Source organism: Agaricus bisporus, assembly GCF_000300575.1.
Source record: "Agaricus bisporus var. bisporus H97 unplaced genomic scaffold AGABI2scaffold_3, whole genome shotgun sequence".
Lineage (NCBI taxonomy): Eukaryota > Fungi > Basidiomycota > Agaricomycetes > Agaricales > Agaricaceae > Agaricus > Agaricus bisporus.
The window spans coordinates 2057543-2070253 of NW_006267366.1; the positions used below are offsets into that span (position 1 = coordinate 2057543).

The window sequence follows — 12711 nt, forward strand, 5'->3', positions numbered from 1 at the left end:
ATCAATTTTCTGCCACAAGCTATCTATATAATACCAGGCACGGTCCCTAGCATTGTCTATCACCAATTCACGAAGGTTTGGAAGGACCTTGTTGCCTGAAATGTCATCAATATTTGCATCCACTTCTTGGTATTGATATTGCCGAGGGGAGTCGGGTGAAGAATGGGGTTTACCAATCACGCCGACAAGATATTCAATTATCGGCTTTGAACATCGACTGAAGTGAAGTTTAGTAACTTGGGGGACACAGTCCAGTAAACGCTCAATGGAAGTAGCGTCAACATCCGTGTCATCTTTGAATGAGGGACTTGCTTGAAAGATGGTGAGCGACGAGAGTGTAGGAGGAAGATTGGAAAAGAAATCGAGGATTGGACGCGGATCGCGTTGACTGCCAGTAGGAAGGTTGGGGTAATGGATGTCACTGTTTTCAAACCAGTGCAGAGAGCGGAGTTTAGGAAATCGAGCATAGCGCAGGAAATCTTCGATGTCGCGATGAAAAGAGGAGAAACGGTTCCACCTGAAGTGCTCGAGCCGCGGGAACACTATGGGTCCACTTATTCGCCCGTCAGGTAACAACAGCTCGAACCCAGAATACCCAATCATTTCAAAGTCGACAAGATTTGTATACGACACGAGTGAATGATAACAATCAGAAAATGCCATGTCCCGCAAGTGTAAGGTGGTGACGGTGTTGGGTATGGAGGGTAGATCACGGAGAGCGACCAACTCTACACGCTGAAGGCAAGGCATCGTGACGAGATTGAAAAAGTCGTTCTCGTCCACGTCTGAATATTGCTTCATCGGATAAAAGATCGTCACAGTAGTACACTGCGTGAGTTTCTCATTAAGCAGTGAAAGCCATTCGGTTGGAGGCCGTATAAGGACAAGATGTCGTATCCTGTCGCCTCCATCAACGAACAACGCTGTTTTGAGAGGCTCGATGAGGGAAAGGTATTCCTCGTGTGCCTGTATCGGTTTCATTGAATCCACACCCCATGTCACCGCCTCACCATTGAAGTCCAATTCAATTGAAATGGGGAAGCCTCGCGCACGCCCGAAGTAAAGACCAAGGAGTGAAGTGAGGCCCCTGACTAGACTTCTTCTGTCAACTCTAAGAGTGATCGTCGTCCAGAGTTGTGAGGTTGACAAAATAATCTGATGCCATGAATAGCATACTGCAGCTAGAGTGTGATGAAAATTCTCTTCCGCATGGTAGACGTTATCTCCTAGACGGAAATCAACGTAGCGCGTACTAAAATCGATAGGCGGACGAGCAAATTTGAAGATGGAGGATAAGACCTCGACGGGTAAATGGCTTGTCGTTGCCTGGGTGTGGTTTATTTTGCGTAAAATTGCAGACCTGTCTCGAGTAAGCGCTTCAATCAAACCCTCGAGACGGCGTGCTTCAGATTGTAGAGAAGAAATCTCTCCCTGCTGAAGAGTCAATGCCTTTGCTTCGTTTGTAGTCTGAAATTGCGGGTAGCCCATCCGACTCGTATGACCAAGATGATGCCCGCATTGAGGACATTTGGATGTTGGCATTGACATGATGAGAGAGGGAGAGCAAGTGCTGGCGTATCCCACGGTTCTCAAGGCAACATTGGACGACTTCCCGCGGCGTCTAGACGAATAGAATATTTTCTAAACTTTATTTCATTTGAATCTCCGCTGCTCTAGGATAGGGATGATATTAAACCGTAGATAGGTTGACATTGATCATTACGAATAACCATAGATAAATAAAAATATCTATCAGCATTATGAAAGTTGGAATTACTTATTGAGCAGCTCCGAGTTCCGGACCTCATGATTGACTACTTTGACGATGACAATGGCTTCAAGCTGCAACAACTACGATAATTTTGGCTTCATCAGGTGCAGGCCTTCAAAGAGGGCGAAGAAGAAATAGTGCTGTCTACTGTGGGAATTTGAATGGTTGTTCACCTTAAGCACTTGAAGTTTTATCGGGGGTACAGAGTGCGCAGTGTTATCGGGCCTTGTTGTTATCTTCTTTCTCTTCTTTCCCTTTCATTCTTAGTCGACACGTGGATTAAGTGCGGGGGTAAACACTCACCTCTTTGAAACACCCAACGGTGGTGATGCTTATGAAACAAATGATGCCAATTCTGTTCCATCATCTTCTTTGCCTAAGACGTCTGTGAACAGGACAACCGTTGATGTTCCCGAACATGTCGCCTCAGAATCCACTCAGTTCCCACCCTCTTTCTTCATTCACAACATCAATCTTCGAGTGCAATATCATTCAAAAGCATGACGATGCACCCAGAGTTGGAAGAAGCGTTCGGTACGGAATTGTCGATGCCGGAAGGTAAGGCGTAGAATTATTTACCATAGAGGCTGAGCCTTACTCAGGCTGAGTAGTATTCAAACTCTTTACGAAACACCACTCTGGTTCAATGAAGGAACCCATCGAGACCCATCCCTTTAATTTCAAGAAGTTGGTCCATACCAATTGCACATTCTGGGACAAGTGGAAACCTTGTAAGCTCCATGCTCGATTTACCAATCAGACATCGAATACTAACAGACTGTAGTATTTCGTCGTCTGCCATATCACTCAAAGCCATTTTTTTTGTCAGTCGATGAGCCATTCATGAGAATTCATAAAGCTCTCACGAAGGAAATCATCTCGTGGCTCTGTGACTCCAAGAGGAGGAGTAACGTCTATCTCATCTCGGAAACATCGACGCCAACGCTATACGACCATCGAAACACAAGGGCTCATCTCTTTTCCAAAATTTGTTACGATGCTCAACGATTCGGACTACCAACGGGAATTAATTCCAACCGTGTTTGTGGTGGTATTGACTCGCTTATCTATGAACTTGCGGCACATTACCCTCCATACCGGCGCATCCTCGCAAGGGAATTGATTGACAACCCCGGAATTCTCGAACTACCACCACGTACACGATTCAGAAAGCTCATTCATGAACCATGGCAAGCTCTCCGAGAATCTCATCCTCAATACATTATTTCGCCACCCGTGGTTGTTCTCGGCTGGGATTCTGAATCCCTGGATGATAAAGAATTTTTGCGCTCAATCTTGGAGTTAGGCTCGTCTCCCCATTCATCATCGCTACTATGGATCATTTCAATCGACACCAATATCGGGCTTCCTATCCAGGACCTTCTTCATCCATTTCCGCTATTTCAATACTTCCGACTACCTGTTTGTTATAATGAGGGTCCAGCAGACGCGGCATCAATTCTTCGTCGCCGGTTTAGTGCCCTTTGCCACAAGCACAAGGAAATGTTTGATGAAGGCGAAGTGTGGCCTTCAGAGGAGCAGATGTCTCAGTTGGTCAGGGTTGTTGCGGGCGTTTTGGAGACTGTTGAGGTCATGATTCAATTCGTCGATTGGGAGGATGACGGTGGCCCAAAGGCACACTTGGAGACATTTTTGGCCTATATGGTTAATTCTCCTTCACCTTCTGATGAGCGGCCGTATGGTGCTCTTGACCACTTCTACACCCTTGCACTTTCCAACCTTCCTCCCCACCTTTTTACCGTTTTCAAACAGGTTTTCGCTATTGTTTCGTCTGCAGTCGCTTTTTCAGCGATATTCCTTGAATTTACACTGGCCTGCCTACTTTCTCTCGGGAAGGACACATTGTTCACCGTGTTTCCCCATGTTTACCGCTTGGTGATGGACAAGGATGGCAACGTGTTTGACTATCCCAATCCATGGATCAGACGCTTCTTAGAAGATCCTACGCGGGCAGGTCAGTTCTATACCGCGCCATCTGAATCTCGTCTATGTGCATTTCAAGCATTTCTACATATACTCCGTCATGCCTCAAATCCCACCGCAATGCTGAAGGTGATGGTGCATGGGATTCAAGGCAGTGCAGGGACATACGGGTCTACGATTGACAGGCTCCGACAATCAGCTTGCCGCAACTTTTATCACATTGGAGCTGCTGCGGCATCTGGTCAACCATTGTTGGTATCCGCACTATTTCATCGCTTTGATTTTCGTTGCCTAGCACATACTTGTGATAGAATCGATTTGAGCGACTTCATGAAATTTCTTGGGATGCTATACGTGAGTGTCCTCTTCAATCAAATATTCTTGGCTGATGTCGCATCCTGAATTTCTAGTTGAAGAGAGTTGACTCATCAGATATAGTTCGCATCGAGCCCGTAAGCTTTTTAGACAGGCAATTTATTGATAAATGTGAGGGGCTTGCCGAACCACTGGTATAATGATTTCATATAAAACCTTCCAGCCTTCGACTGATTATGCTGTAGGACTTGGAAAAAATGCAAGTGCCTCAGGACTCTGGAGAATATGAAGAATGGGTTCCTTTTCACGCGCAAAATCCCAAGTACGTATTACTTGGTTTTGGAGATCAGACTGTCCTCGTTTTACTGGCCATTGGTAAAGGCTGTCTGCGGTACAGCGGTGTCAGCATCTACACATCTGCTATGCTTGATTATATGTAACCAAACCGGCTCACTCGTATCGGTGCCAACCGTACGAACGTCGAAAGGCAGTGATATTACAAAGGGGGTGGAGGGAACAGAATAAGAAGAAGAGGAGATGATTCAAGAAGGACGTGTCGGCTTGGATGGTGACGAAGAACGTACGTGTTTCGTGACGTGCAATGGCTACCGTGGCCGAGCGCTAGGTCATCAGGGGGGCCGAAATGCTTGGTAGAGCGCTACAAAAAGATCGCATTGTATCAGAACCTCCGAGGTATGCCAGACGGAGCCTTAACAAGCCTGGCTCATGCTAGGCGACTATGGCACTGAGAATTGCCAATTTCCCCCGGATAACGAGACGAAATTCAGCTTACATCTATTCTACGTATGTGTTTGTCATTATATTTTTGACGGTGGAATGATAAAGCTTGCAATTCCAAGCACCTTCAATGTAAGCATGCTACGCTTACAACGACTAACTACTAATCATAGAACACTATAAGATACGTACCTCGTAGACAGTGACTTCATCTTCCTTTTTCCCCCATCTTCCATCCTTGTATTCGATACGCGTATCCTCGTATACTATCGTTGTGACTACGTCTTCTGAGTGATCGTAAGTCACTATCTAAAGTCTTTCAGTGAGCCGCGTAGGCTTTCATTCAACCTCCAAATTTCCTTCACTTTTGTCATGTCTTCCCTTTCCGCTTTCCGTATCGTGCCAAAAGCTCCCGACCATTAACGGGCGTTATTCATTATCCTCCAACATTTCATGAAGCGGAAAACTCACAAAGTCCTTTCTACCCATACCACCACCATATATAGTAGCCTAATGAATTCCGCTAATCGCTTCATTCTAGTTCATCTCCATCCTTTTTCCAACTTTGAACTTTAATTAATATTCTATACATTTCCAATATTCAAACATGAGCAATGTTATTCGGATCGGGATCGTAAAACATAATGGAAATCTCTCCAAGACAGGCGTAGATAGGGGAACTCGTACTACGAACGGTTATTTCTCAACCAAAAAAAAAAAGGTATCTTGACACCCCAAACTGCCATTAGTTGTACATAGTCTGGAGGGGAAACTCATACAACAGAAACATTTATCTCTCACCAAAAAAAAAAAAAAAAAAAACCATAATTTATCCACATTCATCAGAGAACAAAAAAAAAATCATCACAACACTATTATATACAAACAATCAACATCAAGTTCTGGACATAACCAATCAAAAAAAAATATACAAAAAAATCATCATATCAGATCGTCGTCGTCGTATATGAAAGTGCATTTCTACTCTAGACAAAAAACACAATATAAAGAGAGAGAAAGAAAGAGAGGGTAAAAAAGGCAAGCACGCGTGCAAAGGGTCGTCAAGTGAAACGTCAACAAATCAACATCATACGGCGCCAAAGAAAAAGAAAAAGAATCGCATAAACAAATTTCAACAACAAAATTGTAGTGGGAGTGAAAGATAAAAAAGATAAAAAAAAAAGGATTATATATATACACAGCACGAACAACGATAAAAAGAAAAGAAAGAAAAGAAAAAGTTCGAGCATGTCCACAAAAGTAATTAGCAACAGGAAAAAAAAAAGCAAGCGAGCACGTCGATACGAAAAGAAAATAACCATCCAAAAAGATACGACGAATCCCCACTAAATCACTTGTTGTCTGTCATACGATCCTGCGCACGGGGAGGGGTAAGGGGTAAATCGAAGGCTATAACACAACACCAGCAGGCCAAGCCTTATCTTCCACCTTCGTTACCCCCAAACCACCACCGCCACGTCCACCCATTAAATCATAATTCTCATTATTCGTCCTTCCATTCATCGTCATCTTCCCAGCAACAGCGCTCGCCTCGTGTAGTTTCAAACAATCAGCACCACCATCAGATCGCACTAATAACGTTGTCAGAAACGATGATATCAGGGAAAGCGACCGAATAACTCACAATGTCGATTTAGAGCATCCATTCTAGCAAACTGTTTCGAACAACCTTCACAGCTGAAAGGACGATAATTCTGATGCAGTTGCTCATGCCGTTTACAATCATGTTGTCTCGCGAACCCTTTCCCACAAGCAGGCCATTTACACAAAAACGGCTTCTCCTCATTGTGCGATCGAATATGTCCTAAATCACAAGACAAATATAAATTTAGCCAGCCGATCGGGTCTTCAAATGAGACTTCTATCTCACCTTTCAAATTAAAACTTCGCGTAAACGTACTTCCACAACCGGCAATGGGACAAACGAAAGGCGCGTCTTGCTTTCTACGTCTATGACTCGCATTCGCAGTCCTCCCTGTTGTCACAGTTGGCTTGGGTACTGCAGTCTCGAGTGTGAGCGGGGGTCCAGGGGATGGCGATTGCCCTGGAGTATGGTACGCACTCGCTGCCGTGCTGGTCGGGGAATACGATCCTGACAAACCACCATATGCGGAACTGTATCCCTGTTGTTGGGGATATCCGAGATTACCGTCCACATGGAGAACACCACCATTGTACTCTAATCCACCGTCGTAGGGGAGATCTTTGACCCGAGGATTCGGGCTCGTGTGAGGACTGGGATACGGACTAACTCGGCGTTGACCACTGGATGTTCGACGAATGTGACCTGGGCTTGCCGAGTGTGAACGCCCGGGGGACATCGAGCTTCCACCACTGATGGAAGGAAGAGGGCCATCTGATGCTGCCGGACCACCATTGTAAAACTGCTGACTATTGTTGGGACTGAGATATTCCATGCTCCCGGGAGGGATCAAGAACTGTCCAGAGGACGAGTGAGAATGCTGATGAGCGGGTTGGGAAGTAGTAGATAACATGTTGCTGCCTCGTATAGTTTCAGAGCGAGATTGTCGGTGAACGGGTCTAGAACCAGCTTCTGATTTGGCACGTCGAATAGAAGAGTCGAGATCGGGAGAAAGAAAATCGTTGAGCTTTGATCCACCTTGACCAAAGGTAAACTCTGGGTTAAGCTGAGGCTGCCGTAACACGTCATTCATGTTGACAGTGGCGTCGTCCATCACGGTGCCGCCCATGCCAGCAAGTTGTTGTTGCTGTTGGAAAGGTGGACTCCATATCGGATGATCGCGAGAGGTATCTGATTTGCTTCGGCCCCTTGATGGTATTCCGAGGAAACTATGGTTTCCGACCGCGCTGTCGTCCAACACCTGGCCGATGCGAGGAGGTGAGGTGATCGAAGTGTTGACTGCTGATACAAGGTTGTCGTTACTGGGGGTGGTGTGAGATGGCGGGAAAGTGAACTCTTGTTTGAAACTTTGGCCCGCAGCTGATTGCTGATTCATAGTAGTACGCCAGTGTTGCTGCTGCAAGTTTAGCGCTGATCCTACCATGACAACGAGATCAGGATAGGGAAATGAACGATCGTGCAGATTATGACTTACCCTGATGCATTGTCGGAGTATGAGCTGCTGAGGCGCCACCGCCGACGGGAGTTGCAGGAACGATGTTGAAGTGGAGTCCATCTACACTACCATCACCATCTGGAGCGTTGATCGTGGGCGGCTTGACATCCTCATCAGGCATCATGAGGCGGGGGGGAGACATGGACTTTGTGGAGGGGAGAGGTTCTGTGCCCCAGTTGGGTGAGCAGACGTTCAGGTTTTCGAAAGAATGGGCGACCTCGAGTCCGGGAGATTGTGCGTAAGTATTGTTGTTGTTAGCGTGGCTGGAGGAGACTGAGGATGCGCGCGAGCGCCTGTCTGGCGAACGATCACCGGTGCTGGAGGGGGAGCTGTAATCGTATGAAGGGGAGGCGGTAAGGGAGTTGAAGTGAGGCATGAACTCGGTATCCTGGTACATCAAGAGGGAGGAAGGGGCCGTCTGGGAGCCGTCAAACTCGTTCGGATCGTACTCTGTGTGGAGGCCGAGGCCAATAGAGGGCTCGTTGTCGAGGAGGCCGAGGTTACCGTCTGGATCGTGGTTGCCAAAGCTGAGCTCAGAGTGGTTCGAGTAGGGAGAGTAGTAGGAGCCGTGGAAGGAAGGGGAGCCGAAGTCGTTGTAGTCGTGGAGGTAGGGGGAGTGGAAGTCGTGGGATGAGCGGGGGGGCGAGGGGGGCACGACGACGGCGTTTATATAGGCGTCGTCGTCCATGGCTGCTGGCGGAGATGGAGGCAGTTCGGTGAGAAATGACAGAAAACAGGGGCAGTGTCTCCTTTGTGTGTCTCTGTTGTCCCTTCAAGCTCCGACGTTTCACCTCCTTCCGCCCACAGCCCACCGAGACCCCCGACGACCAGCAGAGCTCGGTGGACCCCTGTACAGCCCGAGCGATCAGGGCACTTAGTTTCAAATATCATTTGCAACTTCCTCAGGCGATCGGTTTCTACGAGCTCATCCATGACTAAACATACCGCCCTGGTCTGTTCAAAAACACTCTACCGAGCCCGAATGTTGATAAAGTCACTCGTTGATAGTATCTCAACAATAATAGAAACCTTGTTAGCATATCTTGCGCTATAGATTAGCAATTTCCATAGCGCAAAACTTACATCTAACGACTTGGTCTGTGCGCGCCGGCATTGCCGATTGATTTGCACTCCGGGATCATTATCAAGGTGTCGTACTTAACGGTGCAACAAAGCCGAGGTGTCGTAGCTCCCTTGGCGTGCGAAGCCAACGATTCCATCAGGGTAAAGGGCATCTCTATGTAGGAAGACATAAAACACTCAACCGTCCGCGTCATTCATCCGGCCTCACTCAAGGCTTTCCGTGAACGCCTAATTGTCAAGTCAGGAAATATTAGTCTACCCCTATTAAATATTTTTAACCGATCAAGTTTTAGCACCCCCGTGTTCTGCGGATTCGTTGCAATACTTCTCAAAGTGTACTTTACTTTCACTTCACATTTGTTAAGAAGGCTGGTTATTAGTTTATGATCATGAATCAGAGATATCTTTTATCTCCATTTGCTCCATGCGCATATCATCATCATCATCATCATCAGTATCATCAGCATCATCATCAACATCATCCAGAAACACAAACATTACAGTATAGACAGTTGCAACTCGGTAACTCACTAGTATAAAACATTGTAGATTGATCGCATATATAGAAACGAAGAAACTGTTGTTCCTATATGCTCAGCGCTCTCCACAACAGAGTCGGAAGTCAGCGAACCCTCTCACAAATTTCAAGTATTGAACAAGCTCTCAGGCTTCTCTTCTCTTCTGCTCCTCTGACTTTCAAAGAAACAAAAACAAATCCCTAGTTCACCCGACTCGGGTTCTAGCTCATCGGAGACCCTTCTTACTTAGAGCTTTTCGCTAAAAACATGAGAGGTGATCATCATATGTGGTCGTGATGAAGCGGAATAGTAATAAATAACCTCAACGCGGTGATCGCCCTTGAAGTTCAAAGTGCTACAACATCATCACAATGATCACTTTCTTCATGATGGATCAAGTTGATGCAGCGTTGCGGTCTGATACAATCTTTACACGCTAATTATGGATCCTAGGCGTCGATAGTAGATAGTTCACACTCAGATTAATCTGATACACCTCCGACGGGCTTATTTTTTCATAGCCACTTCATTTAGTACATGGAACAGCCTCGGAAAATGATATACAAACGGAGATCTGATACCTTTCACCGCCTTGGTTACAGATCCCTCCTCGATGACAACATCAAACCACTAATCCACTGATATAAGCATTGTGCGTTCAGCCAAGCAATTCGTGGTATAGGAGTTACAGTATATACTTAAAGGATGATTGATGTACATACAGTAACATGGCAACGACGACAACGATAAAAAGATAAAGTCTTAATGTCGTTAAGAAAAAGTCACCAGTACAACTTCAGTATCTCGGATATCAAACCCTGCATTCAACTTCACTTTCTCCGTTTTCAACGTTCCACTCACACGACCATCACTAGTTTCATAACTTTGTCCACCCCAAGTCAAACCATCCGTATCATCAGCATGCCTAAAATAAAAGTTCAGCATCAAAAAAACCGTCCAAGAAAAAAAAAAGAAAAAGACGAACGCAATATCAAGTCTCTTCAAAGTAACTTCCTCCCCAACCTCACCCCCCACAAAATCAAACTTCAAATGCACCTTGCTCCTCTCCTCCTCCTGCCCCTCCAAAAACGCCTTCAAATTGATAAACACCGCCCTGACCAACTGCGAATCTTCATAAAAAGCATATCCCGACACAGTCGATTCCTCGATCTGAAGTTCGGCAATACGAGGTTGAGGATGCGAACCGATAGCTTCTAAAGCGATTATGGCGGAGTAGTATTGGGGTTGGACGTGTGGTGGTATGGGTTCTGGGAGAGGTGAGGCGTCGAGGATCGATCGGTTTAATGCTATTGGTTGGAACTTTTTAAAAATACCAAAGTCAGTTTGAAGAGTTGAGTTTTTGCGTTTTAGATGGAAGTCTTACAAAGTTGTATTTGAATCCGATGCCTTCATGGAAATATATTCTCGACGATTGAATTTGCGTCCTATTTTAATTCCAGCGTCAATCAAGAGATAAAGGGATAAAGAAAGAGTCGTACGAGAATAACGCATAATCCAACGTCCATAAAGCAGCTCCAGCTGAATTGCTCACACCTGGCGCACCCTATATCTCGAAAAAAAAATGAGAAAAGAAGAAATTGTACAGAAAAGAAAGCACTTACGTGACACGAATAGCTGTTGGTTTCACCCATAACAAAATCTAATCCTTGATCCCGCACAGCCTTCGCATCAGATGCAAACGATGTGAGATTACTCCTGATAGTCTCTTTCGTCATCAAATCTTGTAGAAGCTTGCCACCTCCTGAACAAAACGTTCCACTATAATGATGTTGCGTAATCCTATTGATGAATGCCAAAAATTCTTTAGTTAGGGTAGACGGAAAATGTGATGGATGATACTCACGTCGATATAAAAGATCCAGCTTTCGAATCAAGTAACCCATTCTCGAAGATCGATTGAGGAGAAAATCCATTCGTGTTTGCATGACTCGAAGTCGCAAATGAAGCACCCCAAAATTTCGTATGAGAATCCTCAGTAATTCCAATCGCAGTAGACACATTCGTAGCAAACTCCGTCCACCTAAAAAAAACATGAATTCAATATCATCGAATCTCATATGTTAGACTCACTCTTCAACGTATTGCGCAGGTGTATAATTCCTGGGCCTCTGACCGTTATCCCGATATAAGTCCGCTTCATTCCCGATTTCCACCGCATCAAGAATGATGCCCTGGTCTTTCACATCAGGTGTAGCGAAGGCTTCAACAATAGCTCTCGCTTCTAGATTAGCTGCAGTGATGTTCTTGGCGCCAAAGTTGACTCCCCAAACGACGTGAGTGTCTAAGATACATGTCATGTCATGATGTGAATTAGTGTGGTGAAGATTATGACGTACCAGGCGGTAAGAAACGGACAGCTTGATAGTATGCGTTACCAACCACAATAGTCCGAGCTTCAGGGAATGGCGTTACAGCGTTAGGTGTAGGAAAAACAAGTTGAGGTGACTATAATATCATCAACATCAATAATTTCAGTATGGCGCATAGAAATATACCTTGACATCCGGATTGAAATTCGTATGGTCTTCACTATTTGCCCCAATGCGTATTATCGGGGGTTCTCCAGATATTGCCTTCATGTTATCAAGAACATTGAAAAAGAACTGATTCCGTTCATCAAGACCAGCCCAATCAACCCATCGATCTTGTTCCAAAGAAAACCCAATTAAATTCCGTGGAATTTGAATCGACCCATTCGGTGCAGGAATCGAAATGTTGATTGTTGTTGACGACTGAACAGCAAACAAAGTGACTACGAAATGGAGGATACCTGAAAATGTCGGCATTGTCAATTGGGTTGTGGTGTGTGTGTGCGGTGGAGTTTTCATTGAGCAGTCAGTCCAACGCACATACTTATAGTGAGGAAGTTGAAACCCACATCTACAGATCCAACCCCAATATCGCCAAGGAAGAGCTTGTATGAAAAAGTCGATCACGAAGGAAGAAGTTAACTTATCCGCTGCATCTTCTAGACCTACAGGAGAGGAAAAAGGAAACTGAAATGGCCAGTGGAAAGGTGGCATGGTAAGTATAGACCCAGGTGGGAGCAGTCATGCACTGTGGCATATGATTCCACAAGGGAACAACCTCATGTGATGAGAATTCTTCTGAGATTCCCGTGAGAAGAGATAGAGCAGCAAGGGTCGATTAATAAGGGTCGATTTCTGATTTGGTGATCTCCGACTTTTCGACGCTCGAGTGC

General features: G+C 45.4%; 6 protein-coding genes across 6 annotated transcripts; 2 read left to right on the plus strand and 4 right to left on the minus strand.

Annotated features, from left to right (window-relative positions):
- Positions 1-127: 127 nt before the first annotated feature.
- AGABI2DRAFT_191495 (hypothetical protein) lies at positions 128-1161 on the plus strand. The gene has a single exon (XM_006459494.1). It carries the CDS (start codon positions 412-414, stop codon positions 571-573), a length of 162 nt encoding a protein of 53 aa, XP_006459557.1. The 5' UTR covers positions 128-411; the 3' UTR covers positions 574-1161.
- A 184-nt stretch (positions 1162-1345) lies between these two features.
- Positions 1346-1552, minus strand: AGABI2DRAFT_191496 (hypothetical protein; the record flags this gene model as incomplete). Its single annotated transcript, XM_006459495.1, has 1 exon — positions 1346-1552. A coding segment is annotated over exon 1 (201 nt), but the record flags the coding sequence as incomplete, so codon positions are not given.
- Positions 1553-2277: 725 nt separating this feature from the next.
- AGABI2DRAFT_116521 (hypothetical protein) lies at positions 2278-4470 on the plus strand (the record flags this gene model as incomplete). The annotated part of the gene is made up of 5 exons (XM_006459496.1): positions 2278-2329; positions 2383-2502; positions 2556-4069; positions 4126-4224; positions 4276-4470. The coding sequence occupies 5 exons, from the start codon at positions 2278-2280 to the stop codon at positions 4468-4470; spliced, it is 1980 nt and encodes a 659-aa protein (XP_006459559.1).
- Positions 4471-6178: 1708 nt separating this feature from the next.
- Positions 6179-7110, minus strand: AGABI2DRAFT_66005 (hypothetical protein; the record flags this gene model as incomplete). Its single annotated transcript, XM_006459497.1, has 3 exons — positions 6179-6360; positions 6414-6593; positions 6660-7110. 3 exons carry the CDS (start codon positions 7108-7110, stop codon positions 6179-6181), a joined length of 813 nt encoding a protein of 270 aa, XP_006459560.1.
- Positions 7111-7991: 881 nt separating this feature from the next.
- Positions 7992-8859, minus strand: AGABI2DRAFT_191499 (hypothetical protein; the record flags this gene model as incomplete). The annotated part of the gene is made up of 1 exon (XM_006459498.1): positions 7992-8859. A coding segment is annotated over exon 1 (582 nt), but the record flags the coding sequence as incomplete, so codon positions are not given.
- Positions 8860-10133: 1274 nt separating this feature from the next.
- On the minus strand, positions 10134-12324 carry AGABI2DRAFT_201919 (hypothetical protein). The gene is made up of 9 exons (XM_006459499.1): positions 12005-12324; positions 11846-11954; positions 11580-11790; positions 11353-11529; positions 11111-11288; positions 10988-11052; positions 10873-10933; positions 10474-10808; positions 10134-10413 (listed from the first exon to the last, which is right to left on the minus strand). Exons 1-9 carry the CDS (start codon positions 12293-12295, stop codon positions 10260-10262), a joined length of 1581 nt encoding a protein of 526 aa, XP_006459562.1. The 5' UTR covers positions 12296-12324; the 3' UTR covers positions 10134-10259.
- Positions 12325-12711: the final 387 nt, after the last annotated feature.